At 40.9% G+C, this 27,253-nt stretch overlaps 2 protein-coding genes across 15 annotated transcripts in view; one reads left to right on the top strand and one right to left on the bottom strand.

Moving 5' to 3' along the window:
- Window positions 1-27,253, bottom strand: part of Cluap1 (clusterin associated protein 1) — a 43,756-nt gene that overhangs the window by 3,927 nt on the left and 12,576 nt on the right. For 6 of the 14 annotated variants that reach the window (XR_015536892.1, XR_015536890.1, XR_015536891.1 and 3 more), the window contains exons 10-12: window positions 25,838-25,950; window positions 13,661-13,864; window positions 936-10,685 (exon numbers count right to left, since the gene is read on the bottom strand). The gene's annotated coding sequence lies outside the window, so the exon portion shown is untranslated. Of the gene's footprint in view, window positions 1-935; window positions 10,686-11,792; window positions 12,956-13,660; window positions 20,628-25,837; window positions 25,951-27,253 lie in introns of those variants that run through there. The other 8 variants (XR_015536893.1, XR_015536896.1, XR_002545006.2 and 5 more) reach the window with 5 other exon arrangements.
- Window positions 9,123-15,051, top strand: LOC110835715 (uncharacterized). Its single transcript, XM_087355177.1, has 4 exons — window positions 9,123-9,581; window positions 10,342-10,629; window positions 12,137-12,298; window positions 13,642-15,051. Exons 1-4 carry the CDS (start codon window positions 9,123-9,125, stop codon window positions 13,891-13,893), a joined length of 1,161 nt encoding a protein of 386 aa, XP_087211303.1. The 3' UTR covers window positions 13,894-15,051.

Genomic DNA, 27,253 nt, shown 5'->3' with positions numbered 1-27,253 from the left:
CTTATACATTATCAGTTTTCATCCCCTCGATTTCGAGACTTTGTCAGGTACTCGTGGTATGCCACGCAATGCGCTGATCTGCGACCTCAGGCTTTTGTAGCGCAGAACCAGCCAAGTTTGCGAACTAGAGGAATGTGCAAATAGACCTTTAATCCGATGTTCGTGGTGCAAACTGAATATGTGCGTCAAACATTCTATTGATGCTTCACATTTCTGTCATAATTTTGTACATAATTTTTTTGTACGCATTCTGCGAGCTCTGCTTGATTCCTGATATGAAATATGCTGGAGAAATACCCGTCAAAAGTAGCATCAACAATAATCTTTCCGATTCGTTGCACATTACACCCCAGACTCAATGAAATTTTATAAAGTTAATTCCATAAATTTTCCCTTCCCCATCGCAAAAAGAAAATCCCGTTTCTGTTAACAAAGATTGAACTCAAATTCAAGCGCAGTCCTGGTGGAGTTAAAACTGTATCTGCAATTTCGTAGTTCAGTTAAGGGTTCGAAGAAAGAATAACGAGACACTTTCGCTGCATCTCGTGTCTCTTACCCCACTGAACCGTAGGCTAATCCTCCAGACAGAAGACATTCATCAGTCAGTAATTCAAAACAACAAAATATGTAACTGTGAACGTTTCCCTGAAAAGTACCGAAGCTTAAGTGCACGAACCTGTCCAAAAGGGGTGTCCAAGATATAGGATATTCGCCGGTTCCAATTAAAAGTCTTTTGTTCCGGTGCATTGCTTCGACAAAACAGCATCTAAAACCTGCGTATTATATACATATAGATGGTTCCTGTGTACTTATTCAGTAAACTATGCGCACGAGAGAGAGAGAGACATTTCTCACCAGCGCCTGGCCCACGCCCTCCGCTGCAATGTACCGGTGAGTTCTGATGAAATATTTTGAGTTGTTGAGTGTTTAATTACCATTTTCTGTAAGTTCTCACAATGCGGTCCAAAAATTCCCTTTGGCGTTCTGTTGTTTAGAGTTCCTAGCGTTGTATGCATTAGAACCTTTCCGCGCAGGACGGAGGGAAGCGTTGCACTGAAATGTCCCAGCTGTGTACTGACTTAACTTTTCTAATGCACATTTAAATCTAGATTGGAACATGCCGTCTTTAGATTTTCCTCAGTCCTTCCAGGCATGTGCTGGTGTATTAACTCGAGATTAGTTACCATTCCTACCATCCGTGTACTTTCCAGTTTGTGCTACATAATCACCCTCTTATTTCATGGCTCTAAGCTCTGCTGTGAGACTTTGTTAAGCTGCTGATTGAGAAATCGTCTCTTGGGGATTCTGTGTTCATCACCATCGTTTCAAAATACGGCTATTAGAACCTGGCCTGGGTTGATCCAATCCAACCAACTTAACAACGCGGGTTTTTTAATACTGTTCTTGGTCTTGTAGCGTGAAATTTCCCGAACAGAACTTAGGCCTTTACGTATTCCATGTTTCTGCCCAGAATTTATTTCGCGATTGAGATGAAAAGACGTGGCCCACCATCTCTTCGACAGTTAAAGGTAACCATTCTTGGTCTTTACGCGTCACCATGGAAATACGTTTAAATACGAAACAGCGCGAAATGTTCACGTAAATTTGCTATTTCGTGACGTGACATTTGTACCAGCCTCCGGACTGGCTTTGTTGCACCGCGAAATGAACAGCGATCTCTTGCGTGTTGTCCCACATAACACCGCGCGGTGCCTCGCGGCAGAGAATGCTTGTGGTCGTGGACAGACATCATTTGTTGCTGTAACGACGCACTGTTAACCCCGTTAGCTGAGTACTGCCTGTTATTTGGGATCTGGTCCGTATATCATTACTTTCACAATATCCCTTTTAATATTGTCGTTCAAACCACTCCAAAGTCTACCAGATGACGGAATGTAAATTGCATGTCTGGCATCTCAGTCTCCTTTTGTAGCCCCTTAAATCCGAGTGGTTACTATATGTACCACCTGCCGTAACCGTTTGTTGCCCACCGAGCGTATTCACGTGTTTCTTAAGATTCCGCCTGTAAACATCGATTATTTCCTTAACAGACTGATCGTTGCCATGGAGACGTGTTGTATTCTCTTTGCGGTGCGGACATCGAAGGTCGTCACGCCTCTTCCTTAAAGCCTGTAGTTTGTCAAAATTCTCCTTTCGCTAGTTTCTGTGTCCAGCCGTTTGAAGGGAACTTCGCGGTTCTAGTGGTTGGAACTGCAGATTCGTATTCGGGAGGACCTTGGTTCAAATTTCATCACGAAGCTTTGACATCCGTTGATCTTCGTATAGGATCTCGTCAGACTAGATGGCCATGTGGTCTCGTTTGTTGGGCGGGAAATGACGTGACGTGTATCACCAGTTGGAGTCGTAATGCAGCCAATTGGGCCAGTGACCGCTCTGATGCAAGAATTCGCATTTGGTATGCAGTGAAAGTACGGGACATGTTCTGTGCCCTGCATTCAAACACGATCGTGTTCGGTGTCGAGGGTAATTTTGCCAAGCTGTGCGCAGCCCTTCTTGAGAAACTGACATTGGTCTCAGTTGAAAAAAAAATTCTCCCTCTTTTATGGAACCCAAAGGTTCATTACCGTGCACTGAAGAGCGCGCGTAACATGGATACTAGGTTTTCTTCTGGTGCTTAATTTAATTTTTCGTTCTCTCTCAGCCCTCGTCTCGCGTGTCGTGAGGTCAGAGAAACCTAACCTTGCGTTGCGTTGCTCTGAGGATGAGCTCAGCGTCGTGATGAGGCACTCGGATTTCACTTGTCGTCTTGAGATGATAACCGATTCTCTTGCGGTTACTAGAAAGTAGCTCTCGGGAGAGAAATCGCCGCTTTTCTTCACGCACAAAGCGCTGTCCTGCGTCAGAGATGCGAAACGCTTTATCGTCTCCGGCATTCTGGTTCTGAGAGATTTCCTGAGCCCGGGCTTCAATTCCAGACTGCGATTAAGTGGTCCAGAGACCACAATATTTTCTTTGTCGAATGAAGGAGGAATACAACAACTGCTTGATTTAATCCTAACCGTTACGGGTTCTTGAGCCCAAAAGATGATCGCGGGCCACAGGTTGCATATGCCCGTTCTGTCTCACGTGGACCGCGAAGGACTGTCAGTTGATGTAGACGACGAACTTCCCACGGGTCGACCTTCTTCATTTATGTCGCAAGAGTTCCGTTTTGTTGTTGTTCAGTTTCCGCCTTTTTTACGTAATGCAGTAACAGAACAAGAAGATATGTGGAGCACGTGAGAGCAGATGGAGGCGGCCACACGACCTTACAACCCAGAAGACCTGATTTCATAATGGACCAGGGAAAAGAGATGTCAGCTGAACAGGAAGTAGATGGTTTGGTTCACAAAGTTGAGCGGAATGGACTTGTTTGCAAGCGGAAGTCATGCACGAAAAGACATCCCTCAAGAGGGTCGTAGCCTAGTCCGCGGAGGGAAGGAGAGGAAGAAGGCGGCGTATTCCGACGTGTCTAGAGGCGTAAAACTTTTCTCCGTCGTTAACTACGTCGAAGAATCCTTGGAGAATTTTGATGGAGTGGACTGACAGCTTCGAAATTATATTCCCCATCAAATTTTGCTATACACTTCCTATGCTGTATCTTCGAAATGCGCGGAGTAACCCAAGTTTCGAAACTTGTGTGTCAGTTTAATGACGAAAGACTCTCGGAAGATAACTGTTGTGTGCCAGCGTTTTGCGATGCTTTGAATTCAAATGCGTTTCTTAATATTCGACTGTAAATACAGCGTGTTCCCCTTTAAAGCTTTTTAGCACGTTTATGGTTGATGATGATGGCCTTATGAAGGACTGAAACACAGGGTGTATCAAATATAATGGGTGTTCGTGTAATATGTATATTGATAGCTGTGTGATCAATCTATCAGTAATCTACAGAGTGGTAAGAGCAACTGCACCTTGTTCAGTTTTGTCTATTTGAAGCCGAAGCTCGTCTGAATATTGTTTAAGAATTCAGTCCGTACCGCGAAGAAAACACAACGCTTCCGCTGTTTACGCTGAGAATTATGCACGGGCCATGAATACAGAATGGATTTATTGATTGGTCGAGCAAATGGTACAAATGATTACCATTACTCAGTGATGAGTGAAAAATACGTGGCAGAGCTTCACGAACGCAGGGTCGTTTTATTAAATATCGAGCAGAACTTTGTAGAATTCTGAGCTGTTCTTGTGTCGAAGTTTGTTGAATTCTGTCTAGTGGGCAATGCGCCGTTGATGCACTTTTGCTTAATTGATTTTTCCTTTCACCGAGCTCCTTTGCTCCATCAGTCATCCTGACCGATTCACGGTCTGTTTGGTTCATCCTAAATTCGAAATTTTCTGCTCATAACTGGAATACTAAGCGTGAGGTAGGCGAGAAGTAATGTACAGCCTCTCACTTCAACAATTCGATCCATGTTGACAAGTTGGTGGAGAAACTGCATTTTTCTGTGAAACCCGAATTATCATTTGGTTTTGGCGCCGTGTAGACTCGTCGATTGATGCCCTGAAGACGGAGTCCCTACGTTTCTCCGAAACGTTGGCATCTGTCGATGCCAAAATCCACAAGGACATCACGCCCAACCCCTAATTTTGGGGAACGGGGTAAATATTCACGTAACCACGGTAAATTATGATTTTGCCCTGTGGTCTGGTGGGAGACGTATTTTTGGAATGTTGATTGGCCTTGCCTCGGGCGTGTGATTGATAACGATGCAGGTTGAACGTTGTTGGTACAGACGTCTTCCTGATTGTGTAATCATCTGCTTTCCTTTCTTAAGTCGTGAGAAGATTCCGGAGGACAGTCACAAGCGGGCGGCCATGGGTACGGCTTTCCGAGCCGTGAAATTAGATGCGCGACTGATTGCTGATTGGCCGATTGTCCCGAATGCCGTCCGCGTACTCGTGACATTGTGCCTATTCGATTCGCTTAATTATTTCTGTGCGGTCTGCGAAATGTCCAGGCGTCGTCCATTCTTGTCTCCGCTTCACTTTCACCGGCTTTCTTCACACTTATCATCATTTAAATTTGGTGTTCGCGGAACTTTCTGCCCGGGTTCTCACCGTCTCACGTTCCACATGCGATCACCAGTTATTTAATTTGAAAATACCGAAATATTTCCACAGAGGCGTAGCTTAGGGGATAATATTAAAGTGAATCCTGAAGGAAAGGGATGTGAGGTTATGGATTACATTCAACTAGTATAGGGGCCGATAAATAATGCCTGATGCCATAGGTTACCAGTGGCGCCTTCCTTACTGCGTGGGGGTAGAGAGATCCTTGAAGAGTTGACGCTCTTTTTATGAACCCCGAAGGTTCACAAGAGCCCAGCTGAAAGCATTTCATCTCGTGCCTGAAAATATCTTCCACGTCCTCCTAGGTCAGTCGAGAGGTTTCCCCACTGGAATGTTTAATTAATTACCCTTTCGATGTGTACATGACCCCCCCCCCCATCGCGCCCCTGCTAAGAGACGTGGTGGACGGTCATTCGGCAACTGTTGGAGACGTTGAGATTATGATTTGTGAAGGAGCGGCCACGCGCATTTCTGCCAAGTTGTGTTCAAATACTGCGCTCTGTCTCCACCTGTCAGTGGGTCACCAGGTAACTGACCAGGCGGAGAAAGCGAGGAATTCAGGGCACGCACAGAGCCTCCGAAACGTCGGAAATGCAACCCACATCTACACGGAGACCCGCCCAGACACCGTCAGCATTCCTGAGGGGCGTTTATCGGGTCGAAATGTCGAGGTCGTCGTCAGTCGCTTTCTCTCCTCGTGTGCCGACAATCTGACGTGATTGTAGATTATGAATTACGCAGGTGAAGAAGCGGTCTGTCACTTCCGGTTGGGCTGCACCGACTTATTCAGTTTTAGAGGTCGTTGGGTGATTGGATTAAATATTACTAACTCCATGAAGGAGAGTCCTTCACAAGCTGACGCCTAATCAGGCATTTCCCACCTATTGGATGCTTCACACTGCCCCCCCCCCCCAATCGTATCTTGAGCCAGATGAAGATTCACATCAGACGCACCGAATTGTTTTAAGCGACGTGTTTTATGGTGCCGGAGTGTTGCTTACAGATACGTCGGACCATTTTGTCAACATACTTCCAGAACTAGCTCAGCGAGTGTCACGTTTATTGTCCAGAAGGTCACCACCGCCTTGACATTTGTCTTTTTAACACGCATTTCGTTAGTCGCACGCTTTCTGCTAAAGTTGGTCAGCATCTGGGGCCATTGGATGGTGGCCCGCCTCGTACCCGTCCACCGAGAGTTTCTTTTTTCGGAAGTTGTCAGGTTCCCGGTCTGCGATCCAATGCTTTGTCATTTGTGGGTCTGGAGGCATTTCCACGAACACAATGCTGGGGGAAATATTTACACCTGAGAACTTGGGGCCTCTTAAACAATACACGCAATTAAAAATTGGAGTATGTAGCGAGTGAATTCCTTCGAAAGGAAAAAATGTTGGGTCATTTAATTGTTTGTGTGACGTAACATCGGCTTCAGGGTACAATACCTTGAGGAGGGTCACGTGTGTGTGTGGACTGTAGTAGAAATGGGAAATGCATACAATATTTTGGTCGGAATCCAAGGAAGTGTGCCACTTTGGGAGACTTTAGTGTACGTGTGAGGGTAATTTGAAGTGGGTTGGATTTACGTTCCCTGAGCACCTGAACCTCTCGGTAATGTTGGTTTTCGCTTTTCCAAACTTTGCTGTGGAATTGTTGTTCAACTACGCAGCCGATGCACCAAGTAGCTACTGCCTGGTCGCCGTGCCGGCCGAACTTTCACTTAATTTAAGCCTCAGGGGAGGTGACCCGTTCGTTTTCCGGGCTCCTGCGCTGTGTATACCAACGTTTCGGGTGAGTGTGCCGTCTCCACGTTCAGAGTTGTACGTATATGCATTTACTTTTTGGGAAGTTTGCGGGCAAAACGAACGAGTGTCGCCTTTCCTTCGTGGCCACTCCGTTTGCGCGAAGCTCCTGTCCTCATCTGATAACACTTGTCATCCGTTGGCCTCTGAATTGCCAGTGTTCCGGGATGTGCGAGCCTCCGGTAGGAAGTCGCTCCTTGTGCCTAACCGAGCACCACGCTGTGCGTGGTTTGTAGCGGTTGGTAAGATCAGTGAGTCACGTGTTTTTTGTCAAGATTACATTCAACCCCGAAGATGGGGGCGAGCATGTTTTCCGAGACTTTGGCACACATCCAAGATGCTACGCTGCGCAACATACCACAAGGCTAGGGTCCTTTTGTACGTTGCTATGAAAACCACAAGTCCTACAAAGAAAGTATACGTTTCTATGGAAACAATGTAGTAATACGGTTGATTGAAAAGAGATTTGTTACATTTCAGCTGTGTCCGAGAGTCCGGTTGGCTGTCGGACACACGTAACCGATTTGTACGACGTGACGAACGCTTCAGAGAAAGCGTCGGTCGCCGTTGCCTCACCCTGGACACGCATGAACGCAGCTTATCGGCGGGTAAGTGGAGAGACCGTCGTCTGTCTGTTACACGTATGTGGGGAGATAAGAAATGCACGCAGAATTTTGGTCTGTATGTCTAGAGGAGAGAGACTGCTTGGGAAACCAAGGTGTAGATCTTAATTCTTCAGTTTTCAACGTTGTATTGAATGCTGGTGACGAAGAATGGCTGAGGTTGCCTCTGCACGAACGGAAACAGACGCCTCGCCCTTTATTTGTACAAGCCTTGGAGTTGGAAGAAGCATTATTGAGGGCAGTGTTACGCTCTGGCACATGTGCGAAGTAAATAAATTCAAAGAAACAGGCGCGTCGTGTAACCATGTGCAGGAGCATCTGTTCACAGCGAAACGTATCTGTGCTAGTTCTCTGAGAACCAAAGCGTGATGAGAAAGAGCGAGCAGTTCCACTGTTTCTACTCGCGTTCAAGAACGCAACTCAGCCTGAAGTACGAGACGCAGAGAGCTCGTCGCTGGTTCAAGCGACGAGCAAATTACATTTTCTACGGGAGAATAATTCTGGTGCCAGCGGGTACTTGATTTTGTGACAAAGAAACTGGATCTCTGTATGAAAATTTATGTTTTCAGGACGATGAAAATGAGTTACCGCGCCGTGTATTGTACGTGGTCACCAACGTTTCGGGAGGGGGGTATATCGCTTCCATCTTCAGGATGGAGGCAGTACGTTCCTCTACCCGCAAGTGTGCAATGTCATGACTAGCCCCTGTTCATTTTAAGGGTTGTAGTTTCCGCAGATTCTCCCAGAACTGGCCACGGCTCGCTGAACACGTGACGCTTCATCGCGCTCACGAGCAGCTAGATAAAGGTCCAGGTTTCGATCCCGGATTCGTCTCCTCGTTTTGTGTCGTCCTTCCAGGACAGTGCGCGGCTGAATATATTAGCTACTCTTCGTGTTGTGGAGGTCCCGGATTCATATCTCAGGCCGGACACCGGTTAACATGTCGGAGACTTGGCGCTGTTTTACTCGGTCCCTCCAAGCAAATTTCGGAATGGCAGAATGGCAAACACCATGTACGGAGGGCGGAGTCAGATTCTGTCCAGAAATGAAAGGTCGATGAGAACTGTATGAAAAGGGCGTGGGAGGTACGAGAATCCATCCAAAGATTTGGTCGTATCTGACGTCTAGACAAAGACATACGATTCGGTTTCGTAAGATCGTAAATTGAAAGTGTTTGGACTGCTCCCAGTGCCAGTCGTAAAGAAAGCTCAGCAGGCAGGATTCGATCCAGAGGCACCCGCTCGGCTCGTGCGTTGTGTAAGAGCGCGTCCAGCGGAATGTGAAAGGCGCTGCACGGCCTCCGCGTTGGCTGTCAGTTTCGCTTTGGCCGGGCGACAGACGAGAGCGCGCGGATCATGGCCATTGTTCCGTCCGCAGTGCGCGTGGGAATTCAAAATGATGTGTCGCGTTTGATATCGCACTCCGCAGTGTCTTTGTGGTTACGGCATCAGTAGCGTGTGTCGATTATAAGAAGTGCAGGTTATATTCGTGTCCAAGGTCACAAGGTGAAGGTTCAAGAGACTCAGCTTCCGTTCCATTTTTGCAGCAGAACGTATCGTAATAGAATGCCGAATATAGACTGAAGGCTGTGCGCAGTTTTGTGAAGCAATCGGACCCCAGTCCGTCCAGCATGGCTTCTCCTCAGGACATTCTCGTTGTCAAGTCGCCAGGCGACTCTTTCTCGTCAACTCTGCAGACGCGTTCTTCGACTCTGAGCGGCAGTTTCAGGGGCGAGGCGTCTTCCGAGGAAAACGCGTTTCTCTTCCTGGGGGTTGCGCAGATGCTGCTAGGGGTGCTGATGGCGGTGTTCGGCGTCTTGGCCATTGTGCACGAGTCGTCGCTGTCCGGTGTGGGGGCGGGGTTGTGGGGGGGCGCTGTGGCCATGGCGACGGGTGTCGTGGGAGTGCTGGCCGGACTCCGGAGCTGTTATTCGGTGACGGAGTCGTCTCCGTCCCGACTCGCCGTCACGGCGTTCCTGGCGCTTTGTCTGATATCGCTTGCGGTTAGCAACCTCGTGGTCGTGCTGTCGGTTATCGGGCTCGTGAGAGACGGACAGAGCGCAGACGTGCGCGCCATACAGAAAGAGAACGTAAGTAGCTCCATGATGTGTGTTCGGTGGAGATCTTATTTAAGATACATTTTAATATTATACTCCGACTTTCGCTTGTCACCTCCAAAGTGGTCTCTTCTATTGAGATTTTATGGGCAAAATTTTGTGAACGTTACTACGTTCTCCAATTTATGACACATTCTACGCTCATACTTTTGATGCATTCACTGTAGTAATGTATATATTTTTTCTGTCCCAAGCCCCTCTGGGACACTTCAGTAAATTGTTTGCGTCTTAAAATGAACGATTGTTAGCTCCATGCAATATTTCAAAGCTGGAGGACAACCCCTTGTCAGCTGTCAACAGTTACAAAATTAATTAAGAATTAGGAAAAAAAATATGTCACTATATACTTGAAGACAGCAACAATGATCCAAAAGCCGTGGATATGATATCTGTGGATTATTACGTTGTTTTTTTAAGTCAAGTTCAGCAGGGAGGAAAACTGGATAAAACTGAAATGAAAATGCGTTGTGAAGATGCACACAGGATTCAGCTGGCTCTCAGGTTTGGGCATTATCTTTTGTCGACACAACATTTTGACACTGTAGTTGCCAGAGTTAGAGCGTGTACGGTTGTCTGGATGCTCGCTGAGGATCTGCTGGATTGAAATGACAGATAACAGGGTCCACTTGTTTATTTGCATTTAGCTGTAAATGCAGCTGGGAAGAAAGGAAGCCTTTTCCCTTTCTTATCTTGCTTTGAGAATGGCACTAAATATGCTTTTCTTCTGTCTCAGGTGAAATCTGATACAGATATTAATGATGGCCCCAATTGGGCACCCCTGTTAGCCAGCTGTGGCCTGCTGCTCATGGCATGTGCACAGTGCCTGGTGACGATCGTGTCTGGTTTTCGCTGCTATCGCCAAGTGTGTCCGTGTGCTAGACGTAGAGATGAGAAGCAGCCACTTCCAGACTCGCCTGAGCCTGCTGGATCATTCTACAGCACAAGCAGCAAGGAAACGCTCATCAGCGACTGGCTTGGGCAGCAGCGTCGGCAGAACGTGCTGCTGATCACGCAGCCACCGGTGAGTTGGTCTTGTATGTACTGCAGGTCTGTAGTTTTGCCAGGGAGACCCAATTCCTGAATGAATGGAGCAAATGAAATGGTTTTAAAGAATTGGTCCTCCGCACTTTTGTGTGAGTCCTTCAGAATCTTTATTTTTGGTGGACTTTTGACCTTTCACAAATTAATCTGTCAGGTTTGTTTTAGGGCTGAATACTGAAAAGGCTGCCAGTCTCTGTTCGTTGTGTTATGGTTCAGAAGGCTGGCAGGTCACAGTTGAAGGGTTTACTTGATGACTGTAAGTCTGGGAGTAAGAGTTAGTTGGCTTATCACTGACATCAGTTGCGTTCTGGTACAGTTCAGTTCACATGCTGGTGACATGGCTAACTCTTGTCACGATTTGCTATTCCTCCAGTGTGTAGTTTTTATTTGGAGGTAAAAGTACAAACTACAGACGTTCAGGCAATTTCCATTTTATTTATTTTTTAATAAAATAGCAGTTGTTCACCGCTCGACTATTCACATTCTTCCTTCCAAACAAATTTTTCTCGCTGGTAAGAAAGAATACTTGTCATTTAAAACCTGTACTCAGAAGCTGGGTGCTTTAAAGTAATCCATGACCACTTCCTTTAAATTCATCTTAATCATCATAGTGATTCTCATTTGACATTGTTCGACTTATAACGTGACATGCGTGGCTGAATGAACCAAAGAACATTTCATCCTAATATCTCCATAAGACCGAGGACAGGAAGTTGAAAAGCACGAAACCTTTACACTTGGCCACAAATGAGAATCTAGCTCATTTTGAATGTTTTGTAATTTCTGGCCTTCATAGTTACAAGTTACTTTCAAAGTAGACCACTCTTCAGAAAGCCTGGGGCAAAAGACGTGCTGCACCTGGAATATGGGCAGACTTTCTCTGGGATGCTACTGGACCGGTCTGTTGGGGAAAGCTGTGTGCATGGCTGAGTCTTATAGAATCACTTTTTATTGTAGTCTCTTTGTTGCCAATGCTGTGCAGTTGTCATTTGAAAACGTGTAGATTGAGCTTTGATTTGTTTATAAATACTGATCATACGTTCAGATTTCATCTGTGTAAATAATTATAGTCTGTCCATCACTCTGTAGCACAGATGTGTGGAGCTTTGAAGCAATGTGCCATAAAAAAATAAAAGTAGGATCATTAATTTAGTGATTTATTGTTGAATTAATACTAGACGCATCTTATGAAAATTGAATATATAGTAATTGATATTGTGCCATTTCTAGTTAGGCAGCATAGAGACATGTTGAAACAGTCTTTATATTTAAATGTACACTGACAATCTGCAATAAAATTAAAACACGAAACATACAAACCATGACATCAGCAAATGCATAAATGGATAAAGTGTGCACATTAAGTGATCGATTAATCATGTAACACAGTTAATTTCTACACGTGTACTGTGCTCTCTCCATTGTCTGATACTTTGGTAGTTTACATTTGTGGCTTATACTGGCCTGGGCCCCTTGTTTGTCCGCAGGTACAAGGTCCCTGTGGACCAATATTCACTCTGCAGGCACCACCTCCAGTTCCACCACCGTCTGTGATTGGCTACCACCTACCAAATGCTCCATTTCTCAACCCTCTGGTCCCCCCACATTACATGATGTCAAGACCAGTGAAAACTCTCGGTGGCACTGCGGTAAGTGAATTTTCGTTCGTGGAGGCGTGTAGTTGGTGTGGAGACAAAGTTACGCACTTTAACATTAGACTAGTTGAAGATGCATCACAGCAGCCACTTTATTCATGGGGAAAGGGTGTCCAACACCTGTTGAATTGGAGACTGTGTAATCTTGATGTAGTTGTGAAGAAATCCTGTAGGATTTCAGGTTCTCATGGCAGTGAATATGAAGACAGCCATCTTCAGAAGTACTTTTAGTTGAGATTTCAGGTTCTCACAACAGCAAGTATGGACCAAATATGGTGTTAAATCCTAGATAGTCATCTTGAGAAACATCCCTAACCCTTCTGGGAATTAAACTATAGCTGTCTACCCCCACAGGCTTGATGCATTCTAGCGTCTCACGTGTTCTACTTCATGAACAAAATGTTCAAAACTCATAGTTTGCATCACATAGGACTCTATTTCAGTGCATATCTGTTCGTGTGACTAAGAGATTGGTTAGTGTATTCTTACCGTAGGAAACTTATATATTATAGCTACTAGAGGTGTCCATTAGAGTCAGCGAAGACCATTTAATGTTTTGATGTCTTATTTTTTCAATTCATTATACTGAAGAAATATGTGGGACATAAAATGTTTTTCCTGCTAGATGTAGTAATTCAGTCGAAAGTTGTACTAGGAGGGAAAAAAGAAAAGTACTCGGTTACAAATTTTATTTCTTGGTGCTGAGACTTTTGAGCATGGTACACCTGTTTACATTTGTGAGTCACGTGACAACGTGGTGCCACTTCACTTCATTGGCTTATACCCCATAAAATGTGGTACTCTCACATAATCCAAAACAAACGCTGAGAATGAAAAGCCCATATGAAATCTTGTGAAACACAGAATCAGTGCAATAAAGGAATTGTATTCCTCTGGACAAGAAAAGGGAACTGGCTTACAGAAGTATTAAATTCCATGCTTCTACTGCCGCTGCAGTAAAAATATTTGTCCATAGAAATGTGGATTTTATCAAAGCATGCACCAGCAAAGGTATATGAAAGTAGAAGCCATCTAAAGTAATCAATTAATTTTTGGAGTAACTGTTCAGTTCTTTAAGAGACATTATGAGAGTCTTAAGGTGAAACATTGGTAACTGCCAAGAACACTACATGGTATAGCAGAACCCAGAAGACCACTCAGTACTGTGCTTTATCTTTTAACATTAAATTTCAAATTTGAGCTTACACAGTTCTATATTCTGGCCACAATATATTTTACTGTATGTCATAGAATTGATAATTGTGCCCGCATGTCTTCCAGTATCGTTATGTAAGAAAAGTCCATCTTCAGATTTTCATTGAAACTAAACTTTACAGGAGAGGACAAAATGCTTACGAGATCACAACATTGTTCGAAGAGGACGCCGTGGCACAAACAAGAGGAAGCACGGCAGTGCTGCTTCAGTCCCAGTAGAACATCAGAGGCCAGTGACAGAGGAGGAAGTGGCTCAAACATACACGGGACTCGACCGTGAAATAGCTGAGGAGTTCATAACAATAGCCATGGAGTCAGGCACAGGCAAATCTAAGCAACCAGTGCCTGAAATGAACACAGATAGGGGAAGGTAGGTGAAGTATGTCAACACCAGACAGAAATATAAAGTTTCCAGTATTATGCCATCTGTAAATGGATAAGCATTATATATATATATATATAAAAAACATTCTTGTCACTGTAAACAATACCCAATAAAGAGAAAAACACTTAAGGATATTACACATTTCTAGGTGTGATGTCTCCTGGTGACGACATATCCAGAATTTTCTGTGTAAAATTTATGAACACCCCCTGCAAGAAGAAGAGCAATTTTGAACCCAGAATGTTACTTTTGTAATATGATTAGCCAGGTTTATTGATGTCAGAAATTTTTAGGTATATTTCCTCCTTAGGCAAACAATCTTTTGTATTTGACAAAGGGAGCAAAACCAACATGTCTTGAAATTTTAAAAACTCTCCATCACACTGAAACATTACTCTTGGTAAAGTAATTTCATTTTGGTATAGTTCGTCTCTGTGTAAATAGGTACCGAGAAATCTGATATTACAGGTGAATGCTCCATAGCTCCTTACCGCCTCACCTTACCATTGTTAATACAAAATTTCCTCCAGCTGATGCATAAAGTTGCAAGTTTGTGTAAAATAAGTACCCGAGTTACTCTCCTGCAAAATCATATCTTGCTCTCTTAGCAGGTCCAATGTGATAGTCAGTAAGGGTGGAAATTGCCTGTGATAATACAAGTTTAATTTATGACCATGTAATTTGATTTCTGCTTTCACTATACCACATAGTACATCAAGTCGCAGCTTATGTTGTTCTGGGTTGTCACAGATGGCATGTTGTAGGATTTGAGGATGTCTTGGCAGTGAGTCTGAAGATGACATATTTGTCCAAAATGTTGGTATCTAGGTATGAATCCACCTTTTAAAATCAAGAACATCAGCATCTTCACTGCCATGACAACCTCAAACCTCTTATTTCTATACTGTTCATTTGTCTGTCTGGTCATGTATATGTTATGTGAAAATGCAGAAAGTCTGCAATTACCTGTACATCAGATGTGTAAAACATTGAGTAAAATTGTATTAGATTTGTGTGTGAATGTATAATCTATACAAATATCATTAATGATTTTTCTCATGCGTGTACATACTTGAGGCCATCAAACAGTAATCATGCTGTTTAATCTATTTCTTGTGATGTAAATAAAATTCAGTATCACACTAAACACAGATTGACTGCTTGACCAGTCTTCTACCATTTCTGTATAAATTGCTACAGCCCTTTTATCCCAGTCCCCTTCCAATACACAGCACATGAAGACCTGCCATTCCTTCCAGAAATTTCTAGACCAGCCATAGTAGTACTGAATAAAGCTTTTGTATTCACAGTAGAACCCCCATATTGGTAAAATTGTTGTCATTAGTATTAGTGTTATGGTAATATTAAATTCAATAGTAGCACTGCAGATAATTCCAAAATGTATGTTTCGTGACTTTCTTGTGATACATTTTATTGTGATGCCATTTTCACGTATATGCCTTAAAAACATACGTGATTAATGTATCGTGAAGTTGCAAGTTTGTTTATGCAGTAATTTTGCTCGCAGCGTTACAAGTATATGAATGACGTATGCTGTGACGTCATATAAAAACATGGCGCTACCATTAAGCCGTAAAAGTCGCCTGCAGTGCCACTATTGGATTGAATATCATCATGGCGCTGGTACTTGTGATAACATATTTTCGCCAATATGGCTGTCGTCCTGTGAATGCAAGAGCTTGTATACAGTATCAGTATGGCGACCTAGAAGTTTCGGCAGGGGGCGCATAGGGTAGGAGCTCACTAGACAAGTGGCGGCCAGGAAGGTCATGAGAATTTATCAGGGAGTTTCCTCGATTTCTTAAGTGAAATACCTTCGTGGTCACAATCGCTAAGGCAAGGGACTAGTAGAGCTATGATCAGCAGTTCGAGTCCAGCAGAAAGCCAAAGGCAGGTGGTCCAAGGTAGAAAAATATATGAATTCATTTTGCAAACAATCCGTTCCTACACACTTCATCAGGAAGTTCCAAAATTATTATACCAAGAACAGCCTGGTGGCGTAGGGGGTAAGACACCGGGCTAGAGAACACAACATCAGCAGTTCGAGTACAGCGGCCGGCGAAAGAAGACACAACAGAGACATCTAGTAGCCATAATAGAAATTAGTTTATGAAGTTCTCTTTTTAGATAACAGATGTCTCTACAGCAGAAAATTTTTCCTGCCACACTAGTAAAAATTTTTACTAGCGTGGCAGCAATTTCTAGTTCTCACTCTGCCCGCCAGATGGCAATACGATCGAATTGTCAGGCGCCATTTTTAAAATTTTTTATTAGCGTAGCAAGAATTTTTAGTAGCCACTTTACACACCAGGTGGCAATACGGTCGGATTCTCAGGCGGTATTATTTGAAAACTTACTAGCGTACAAGGAATTTGTAGTTCTCACCTCACCCGCCAGGTGGCAAAATGAAACATTTTACAGGCGTATTTTTAAAAAATTTATTAGGGAGCCAGGAATATTCAATTCCCCTTCACCCAGCAAGCTACTATACATTTCCCGGGGGGCCATTTTTATTACCATGGAAAGAGTATCTAGTTCTAAGCTACTTCATCAGATGGCACGAATATCCTTTCAAGCAATTTTTAATTCACAAATTATCCAAAAGGTGCCACCAGGTGTTCTACAGAACAAATGGAGTTCAAAACCCATTTTTAGACGCCAGACAGTAGTGGTCTCCTGGTCCTGTCTCAAAGGAAAAATATAATTCAAACTACCACCACATATGATTCCTTCAATTCAAGCAATTTATATTCTATGGTAATTCGAAAATTGCGACACAAACTACATGACAATTACGTAAAGTTCGTTAAAGTACCAGGAATTACAAGTATTTGAATTACCATCCAACAGTACACGGAATTTAGTACCCAAGCATGGTAGAACATTAAGAGGGCAACATAGAAATTCCTGACATAACAGGAATTTTGTTTTAAAGCAAAAACTGATATTATCCAAGTAATCTGAAATACTTCCAGGGGCAGCTAATCAGGGGATTTAATAGCTGACCCATCACAATTATGTATAATATAAAGTGGGAGTTGATAAGAAAACAATTCAACAGAGCTAGAATAAAACTCCCTGCTAAACTAAATGACCTTGCAAACCTATTTGGACTCAAGCTGATCTTACTTTGTATTGTTAACAATATCCATTTAAGTTGCAAGTACCTCTAACACACAGAAGCAAAATTTATTTCTCTTGACAACTTGTGAATGTGACAGTAATTAGTTTCACCCATACTTTACTTTGCAGTGAAAAACCAACATGGCACATGGGGGAAATTTGTGCATTAAAATGAAGGCAACACAGAAAATTAAATCACAATGAATGAATCAAATACACTTAATGAAGACAGGAATGAAGGAAGAATGGGAAACTCGTTTTGTCTTTATTACAATCCAGTTGGTGCATACACAACTGAGTGTGGTGTTCTTACAGCTACAAACACTGGCCTCAAAACACAATTAAATAGCTAAATAAAGGTAATTACTGCAAATAGTTATAAGAATCACAAGACTTTTTACTACAGAACTTTATTTACATCATTCTTCTATTCAATCCATTGTCAATTATCGGTCACAATCATTCTCATACACCCCCCCACCCCAAATGTGGTTATGATGATTGCACATTGGAACATTAGTTTGATCTTGGAAAAATATGGGAAGCTGTAAACCAGACCTGCTTTGAAGCATTGGAATAAAATAATAAGTATCTTCACTCAATACTTTCAGTTTAGAAGAATGTAAACTGCAACAACCACGAATAAAGGAGTCCACTGAAAATACACATATTTACATATTTCTACCGCACTCTATTTCATTCATTTTCGACACTTAAATTCACTCTCTCCCCTACGCATACCTCACATTTTCTTTCTACTCAGTTATGACGGAATTAACACCACACAGAAACAACACCCACACTCTCAACTCTTGCCATCAACTTTCACTTTCCCAATGTCAGACATTTCAAGTAGTGGGGTTGCCCCTTTATATTCTGTTAACATCTACTGCCGAAAATTTCAAAGTGGTTCAACAGTGTTAATAATCTGTTGCAGTGTGCCTCGTATCTCAACTGCAATTGCTCCTCTTAAGCAATCGGTATACAATCACTGCACTTCATCTGGTTCTGTTCCTATCCTCATTTGCAGCACAATGTCAGTCCAATCTCTTGTATCCACGCCTGCCTTTGCTTTGTCATTTTATCTACCTGAATGTATTCAAGAGAGTGACACACAGTCTTCCCGACAACAGATGAAGATACCTCCTATCAGTCACCCATCTTTATTTCCACCTTAATTGTTTCCTTCTTGTTTCTTCATAAATTTTATCATTCCAGCAAATTTTCTTGTTCATTTAGACTTCTCTGTCTAGCCACCACTACATGTCTGATACATATCAATGCTTCACTTTTTATGTTTTATCTACAAAACAGAAATCAGCTCTTTCTTCAATTCACAATTTTATGTGTCTTATAACCAATTCTGGTTTCTAGACATCGCTATTTTCTCATATGCTAATAAGCAGCAAAGGATGCATTACAATTCATTTTTTCATTATTCTTCCTTTTCTCAATAAAATTTGACATGTATGTTAATATTTTCTTCAGTGCAGACAGGAACATTCCAACGTAAGCAAGCATCATATCATGGCTTCTAATTCCTTACACAATAAAAGTAGTCACTTCAAGCTGCTATCAGACATTTCATTTGCATTACCCAGAATAATTGAGCACGTTTCTTCAGGAACAGACCAAAGTACTTTAGCATATCACCACTCTGCAAGGATAAAGAAATTACTTATCCTGCAGAAATGTAAAATTATAATCCTAGTTAAAAGCAAACCTCTTCTGTAGGTGAAGAGAGTTGTGGCTGGCTGTGGAAGGAAACAAATCAACTGGCAGAATGCAGCTCTGTAGATGAAAGACATGTATGTTATTCCATTCTTCCATTCATGCTACTGGCATTTCTTAGAACCCAGTAGGCAGTATATGTATGCTCTTACAGATGAGGGGTCTCCACCCTGCAGCCAACGTACATAAACGGCCCAAAACATGTTGCCAAAATTATGTGTATGTGCAGGATTACTGGCAACACTTGATATGTTTCACAGCACAAACACTGATTGACGGTCTACCACGCAAACCACTTGCTACTCCTCCATCACAGCCTTAGACTAAACACAATACGAGAGTTAAAGCAATACAGGGCGTGGATGAATTTCTCCTTCGTTGTTCCCATCACTTATACAGGCATGGCGGTTAGTATGTGTAGCAACAAAACACAAGGTTCTACACCACCATGAAAGAAAATATTCCTGTCTGTTTCTCAAACAGTGCTTAAATACATGTTTAGCCATGTTACAGACTTCAGTGATGTACAGGAGAAGAATGCAGAGGGAGGAAGAGAAATACTGGAGGTCAGGCACCAACAACTTACTTTGACTAAATGGATAAGGGAGGTCCACAATTTAGTCGTCAGACAGTCCTACTTAAGACCATTACATACAGAACAGCAGCATTTTAAATAACTTTTTAAAAGAGTGTGGATACTAATTTGTAAACCATTCAGCAACAGGATTTATAAATCCATCTGTTCTGCACGTACAGTAGTATTTTTAAGTGCCCCTTTAAAATCTCCAACACTGCAATTTCCTGTGATTTTCTGACCCTGGAATTAAATTTGAAAAGCACTGGGAGTTTATGCAAATTGTGGCTGTGCATTTCTGTCAGTCTCTCCTACTATATACTGCATTAAGACTATATCAACTTTTCAAACAGTCCAACAACATCCAAGTCACTTGCATTAAGCTGTGGTCCACAAATGACAAAATATTTCTTGTGTGCCACTAAAAGTTCCCACATCCTGCCAAGAATAAATTTTTGGCCCTCCCATTATTCCCATCTGTTCATAATTATGTCTCGCAATATGTCACCATTATCATGAATTCTGTTGATTCCTGGGAGCACTAATTTCATCAAAATATCCCAAATTTAAACTAAATGTGAACTCTGTTCTAAATCTGCAAGCGTGTGATGCCTTGAAAGCCCAGACATGTTGACTATGAGGACAGCCCACATAGAAGATTTCTTTTTCTTTGCCTGAGAGGTTGCTCCCTTATTCACGTTTATCACTACACAGACAAAAAGTTCAGAGTCTTTGTCACAGGTCACCTTAAATCTCATGTCCATATGCAACTTGCAGCAGACCACAGTGTACATGAAATGGCAAACAGAATGTTTAAATGACTGACACCCTGTATGTGAAACCGTGCTGAAGGGTTAACCAACTTAAAACTTGGGCATACAAAAATGCACAACACTATGTTAACCTTATAAACATAGGTCCATAAGTAAGACTGCTGTCTACTTCAGATCTGCTTCAGGAAACAGAGGAGTACTTCCTGTGAATTGCTTAAAGTCTCCAATGTGTGCTTTAATAAGTTTTAACTAAGAAATGGAATGTCAATTCTGCTATTTCTTTCAATACCGGCATTACATGAGCCATTCGTGTCAGCAGAGAGACAACTTTAGTACTAACCCCAAAAACTCAGTTCTGTAAACAGTTCAGTACAGGAGGCAGTGAAGAGTGTAAGAACACCACACAAAAAATGTTACAGCGTATTACGCTACCTTGATCTTGTCTTCATTCTTCCAGTGCACCGGTGTCACTCCATCAGTTAGCTTTCTTACCTTTGGATGCTTCAGAAAATTCATGGCAGTACAAGTCTGTGCGAGGTTGATACTAGCCTACACTTATCCTTAATTATTGCATTATACATTGCCCATTTTACATGAAATACATTTGTAACCACAATGATTTACCTTTTTAAGTATCTAGTACACTTTTCAACCATTTGAACTGTGACACCTGGAGAGCTAGCATATCAAATGGTTCCAGAGACCTTGTATTGGGGTGTATTGGGGGGGGGGGGCACAATGTTTTACTGTCAGTGCCTGTGAGCAACAAAGAGCACTCCAATCCCATAGTTCCTCATCTGTCAGAAGCAACACCCTAGAGGAATGTATAAAGATTCTGATAGAAAGGGAGTGAGTCATGTAGTGTTGAGATCACACCTTGCAGCAAGAGCACAGCTCCAATCATCGCATTAACAATTCATATTAAGAATGTAACATTTTTATCATACAGACTTCCTATCAATTCTTATTCTCCAAGATTGGATTTTCTTTCAGTTTTCTTAACCTACTATTAGTTATTTATAAATTATCCTCTTTTTTTTTCTTTAAGTTTGCAGCTCAAGTTATGATATGGGATGCTACAAAAAAATTTCAGACTATAGTAAATAATCAGAAAAAGTGAAAGAGTTACTGTATCATTCATGGTGTTTTCATTGAAGTAATCTACTTGTTAGGTAATGCACCTTGTCCAGTATTTCTGCCATTGCTTGAAGCACTTTTGGAACACGTTTCTCACTTGCTTGTCATGAGCACCTCTTCTGATGTGTTGAATTTTTTCAAAATGTCTCAATCTCTGAAACTTTTCCATTTCAACTTCAATTTTACTCTTGGAGTACAAGCAATGGCAGGCCACAACCATGTTGTTCTTGGGCATGCAGAGAGCAGTAGAGCAGGAGCATAGTCTTGATTTAACAAGTAATCACCAGCACCATTTCCAAGGACATTTGAACCCGACAGCTTCCCATCATTGACGTAAGACACTTTTGCATTCAAGTGAAGCAGCCTGACCTCCTTCAGGAGTGGAGATAAAGGGATTCACCACTGACAGAACTGGTGTTTTGTCTTAAGGTCATACATGTAAACTGATGTCTTTGCTCCTGTGATGATCTTCCAAAGGAAGGATGGGACATTCTGAGACAACCTTGTATATTCGCATTCGTTGTGCTAGTAAAAGTCAGAATTTGTGAAGAACACTCAACACAGTCTCACATAAAGGCACATAAATTCACACTGAAACATGCTATTTCACACCAAACTACTTATAATAGAATACACTATCACCACTTATCACCAAAACTTCATACTATCATTCCTCTTGTGTCATCAAAGGAAGTCTGGAAACTTTTGGATAGTACCCCACTGTTAATGTAAAATTCAGCACTGAGCTACTTTATACAAACACAGTAGAACCTAGGTTTCAGGATCAATTTTGTCTGTCTTTATCAGTGCTGTTGAAGCTTCATAAATACAATTTTTCCTGCACTTGTTATTTCCAGAATCATCAATGCTTACAGATTTTCAAACCAGTTTCTTGGTATAACGCTAGCACTGTCATGACCCACTGTGCAAGTACAGTAAAAGAGTGGGTGACGAGCGGTTGTGTGGCAGTGGACCCTGAGGCAAAGGCAAGTAAGTATAATAAATGCTTGGCTGTAATTACTCCACCAAACTGTGGCTTCAAGTACTATATATATGGAAACAACCAAATACAATGCAACCAGTACACAATATGTACTGGAAAAATTTAAAGTGTTTCACTCCAATCTTCATTTAAATTTGCCACTGTAATAAGAAATTTAGAAGACCAGAAAGGCATTTTAAGTCTGGGATAAAATGGGTACTTTACATCCAGTAGATACTATGATGGAAATAATGGCAACATTACATGCAATTGTAGGATCTGCATTAAAAACAATTAATAAAACAGAATGGGAAGTACTTTGCTCAATGGAAGCGTACTACAAAAACTAAAGTAACTTACAACGAATACAGGAAGAGCTGTAGAATTTATTAAAAGCATGGTTCAAACAAGCCAGAATGTGAACTATAAAGTTCTAAGATACAAGGTCTCTGATCCCAACTGTGAACACATATTTAAATTTGCTAGCTTGGAATTTAGTTTTAAAAGACATTGGCAATGATATAAATCTATATATTAGATACTTGTCAGGTTACATCAATCTGTATGTAACTGCTTTCAAGGAAACACATCTCTATGTATCAAAATGTCCAATAAGCATACCAATGCAGCGAGAACACTAAAACTGCAATAAGCTAGGCCACAGAAGCTCTTGCCATATAGTGAACAAAATCACTCAATGTATTTAATTGTCTGAAAAACAACTGTTCTTTCATGGAGTATTGTATATTTAGTTCAAGTTAAAAGTTAGAAATCTTAATTCATAAAAAAAAAGAAATTCTGGATAGATCAGTTTTAAAAAAATTCAGTATTGGTAACCCATACTAAAATGACTGAAGGAACTAGATTCTTATTGGATGATTTCGACTGTAACTTAACACAAAACCCATAACTGGACCGAGAACCTACAATCATACATTTTTTACAAGTAGTTCTCAAGAAACTGCAAGTGCAAAATAAAAATAATTAGGAAGCTCTTAAAATTTGTTACCATTGTCCACGCCAGGCAAGAACAAGGCATGTCACACATTTATGTCTGCTTATTGGAAACTCTGCCTCAAGTCAAAGTTCAGTAAACCTGAATTCTTTTATGGAAGAGGTGGAATAATTAAATACTCATTTTAATGAAAACATGCTGCAGTTCTCAGAAATCTTATTACTTAACATGGAAGTTTCATGAAAGTGGAGTGTAACCTACTTCAGACAGATGATGCTAGAATGTATCACAGAAATAAACTTCTGATACTTTATAATGCTTTCAAAAAGTAAAATCCAAAGATTCAACCCCGCTGACATCAAAGCCCATCATTTCATACGATCTCAACATGTTAAATCCACCTCCCATTTCCACAATCCTATTTCACTAAAATCCACTTTAATATTATCCCCCACTCTCCTCTCAAGTCTTCCACATGGTTTCCCTACCAACATATGCATGAATGTCAAGTTTTTTCTACTCCACCTAACTTACATTTTACTGCAATCTTGAAAGTGAATGACCTATTGGTTCTGATAAGAAAAGCAACTTATCAAATTAGAAAGATGAAGTATGAAAGATAACCACTACTTGCCTTAACTTAATGTAAGGTATTATTCTAATAAAAAGATAATTAAATGCACAAACTTTATGCTTTGAGGTCTTGAGTACCTGCCAGTTATTAAGACAGTCAAGAAATTTGAGGTTATGGAACCCCCACGAATCATAACAACAAAGATGATCTGACTTCACACACTCAAAATATTCTCTGAAGATTCATTTTATTATTCCCATATGTATGCTTCTCCCAAGAATTATATAAAAAAGCTGTTTTCATCTGCACCTCAAGCATATTTACCCATCCAACTCTTCCATATTCTAACAAATGTACAACTGTTTGATTTACACAAAACACTACATTGACACCTGCAATTAACACAAACTCCACAATCTTTTACAGATTTACTGAGACACCTGTCTTCGCATTTTGAGGAAATGAACATCATAATACACTTGGCACCAAAGTAGAAAGCTTATAAAACAAACTGTAATCTGGCTGTAGATGACAAATATACCATATGTGAAATGGATATCCGATGTTTTTGGTTACTTTAAAGTATTGTTTACTAACTCAGAAACAGACAATATCTGAAGACTGTCTGTATGTGATGACCGAGTTTCTTATTTCATGCACATTATACAACAAGTCTTACATGGTATATTAAAAACCACACTGGAAGAGCAAGAAATGCTTCAAATGTGAGAGACAATTACAACTTTGATTTGAGAAAAAGAAATTAATGTATTCTCACTGACAAAATTTCATCAGAGACAATGACAAAGGCTGCAATTATATATTATAAGCACAAGCCAATTTAGCACAACATAAACTTTGCAACTGATTAACTTGTGAGGAACAAATGCATGGGTGGGTAATTTAAAAAATGTCTGTGTTGGTAATTCCAATATCAGAATAACATTTACATGGTGTGGTACTCAAAATGGGCAAATTCACTTTATCACATCCAGATGACTTGATTTAACATTAACGCAGTTATATCTCCAATTCTGCACTCTTCATTTATTTGTTTTCACTTTAAAGCAGCTGAAGACTATGCACTGATTCTTCACTTTGGTTTAATGTGGATATGCATCCAGTTAACAGGAAATATGGCATGACACTGTGGCATATTACCATCACAGACGTAACTACACAAATGGTTTGCATCTCCGGTGAGATTTAAAGTTCAGTCTTTGGAAAATTAGGTCTTCATTTCAGCACTTTTCAGAACACACTTACTGTGCAATTTTAAATTGACTCTATGCACAATACATCAACTGAAGTACAGACAGACATCTGATAGATTTCAAATTCACCATGATACAAAATTAGCAAACACTTCACAACTCTACTGCTTCTTAATTATACTCTCAAGTATACAACAACAAAGATGCAAGAGAATTAATACAGGCTAGAAGTCTAAGTCTCATGCTTGTAAACACCAAGTCAAAATATTCTGTAGAAACCAATAAACGAATTTAGTTACGAAGTAAAGCGAAAAAAGAAGGGGTCATCCATGTCAACTCGATACAAGAGCCATCACAACCAAACTACATTTCATTCAATTTGGTCATTTTGCTGCATCTAATACATACAGGTATTATGAAACATTACCTTCCTACATCAATATCAGATGCACAGATTTTGAAATTCATGTCACTCTAAACTACTAAAGTGTTTATAACTAAGCCTTTTCAAGGTGGAAAGCTTATTCTTGCATAAATTTGAAACTCTTAAGTGGGTCTTTCATTTCATATATCATTCATGTTTTTCTTGGTCACCCAAAACTTTCTATCATGACCTCTTAATCATATTTACCAAAAATGAACTGTCAGATCTGCTTTGTTTTCTCTTCCAGTGCGAAGATGCTATCCACTAAGTGAATGGTTAATGAAAAAGGCACCCAGTACTCAGAAACGTAGCAAACCAGTCACAAGTTTTCCCCGAGCTCTATACAGAGATACAAAATTATTCACAAACTCGTGTGACATAAATGCAACTGAAAAAATAACTTGGATATAAAGTTCAGTACTTACTTCAGGTAAGTTGTTCTTGCTTAAACAAGATAAGTTAACAGGAGACTCGACAGTTTCCATTAAAGTTGTTTCAGGTGAAGCATCCAAATGAAAATTCAAGAAAGTGGATGGAACTGTAAAAAAATGTGTAAACAGTGAGTGTTCAGGAGAAGTTAAACAATGGCATGTCAGACATGATGTTACTAGTCATATTAATTATGCATGTAGGCATGGTTTAGTAGTACAGTTGCTGATGAGAAACTGATGTGTTCCATGTCTGTTAAAAGTAAATGGCAAAGGGATCAGAATGGTGGTGGAAGGGGATAGTGGGTAAGGAAGTTCACATACTAAAAGAACACACTCTCAGGACATTGTCCATCATCTTGATTTCTGTTCAAAAACACACTTCTAAGACTGTAATCTGTCTCAGTCCTAAGGAAAAAACCTATTCTGTTGGGCCCAATCAATACAGCTATTGTCTTCAGAGATAGGGACTGTACTAACTATAACCATTATTTTCCAGTGCCATACTTTGTAGCTTGCTCTCTCAGTTCATATCAGTAATGTATTTGGGTTACCTTCTACACAAACGTTAGTTACAAAGGTGAAATGTACCGTCCTGAACCTCTACAAGATTTCTAGGAAGGATGAAGACACATTTAACTTTTCTGTCTCAAGGAATATTTAAATGTGAATATATGTTACAAAACATACATTATATGAACCCTATAACATGATAAAATAAAATACATACTGAAGTACAATGACAATGCCACAAAATGTACAGTAAACACCAAACATATTGGGAATGCTACTATTCATTTAATCACCTTGCTCGAGTGAGATATCTGCTTGTACATGAGAACATGTTGGTTTCAGTGCTAAAGGTTACATCACAATTAAAATAAAATGAACACTTGGAAGGAGAAAGGGGAAACAGATGACACTGTAACCTAAAAGCAGGACTTGAGGTTTTCATGGCACATAAGTCTCAAGACACCCACCTTATAAAAGAAGATTTAATGTCTTTGAAACAAAACGTGTTAAAAGTCAACTGCCATGAATGTCAACACACTAGACAAATTAAACCGAAAACCAAATATCTAACCCAAACTTTGCATGTAGCATTTCCACCCCCCCCCCCCAACATCAGACAAAATGGTTATACTAGAAGTCATAACTGCACCAATACTGGAAATTGAGTGTTCCACGTGAAAGTAAATTGGCACTACGGAATTAGACGATTTATAATGTACTTCTGACAAGTGATCACACCCACAAAAGGTCAAAATCAATGACAAGAACTCTGTGATGAGGAAATACCTGTCACTATACTGGCAGGATAGAATAGGAATCTGATAGTGTTTCCCCGTTAGAAAAGCACAACAATTATCCCATAAAACGTATCAGCAATTTCTCGGAAAATAAATGAACAGA

The sequence above is a fragment of the Zootermopsis nevadensis genome, unplaced genomic scaffold (genome assembly GCF_977971745.1).
Source record: "Zootermopsis nevadensis isolate Lab colony 2312 unplaced genomic scaffold, Znev_1.0 Znev_ptg000024l, whole genome shotgun sequence".
Classification (NCBI taxonomy): domain Eukaryota; kingdom Metazoa; phylum Arthropoda; class Insecta; order Blattodea; family Termopsidae; genus Zootermopsis; species Zootermopsis nevadensis.
Note: the sequence above shows the minus strand (reverse complement) of the source record. Positions and strands in the feature narration are given on the sequence as shown.

Excerpts from the sequence above, each read along its gene's own strand:
- LOC110835715 (XM_087355177.1), top strand. The coding sequence starts at position 9,123 with ATGGCTTCTCCTCAGGACATTCTCGTTGTCAAGTCGCCAGGCGACTCT. Across the intron at positions 9,582-10,341 it reads GCGCCATACAGAAAGAGAAC|GTGAAATCTGATACAGATAT; the intron begins GTAAGTAGCTCC and ends CTTCTGTCTCAG. Across the intron at positions 12,299-13,641 it reads AAACTCTCGGTGGCACTGCG|GAGAGGACAAAATGCTTACG; the intron begins GTAAGTGAATTT and ends TAAACTTTACAG.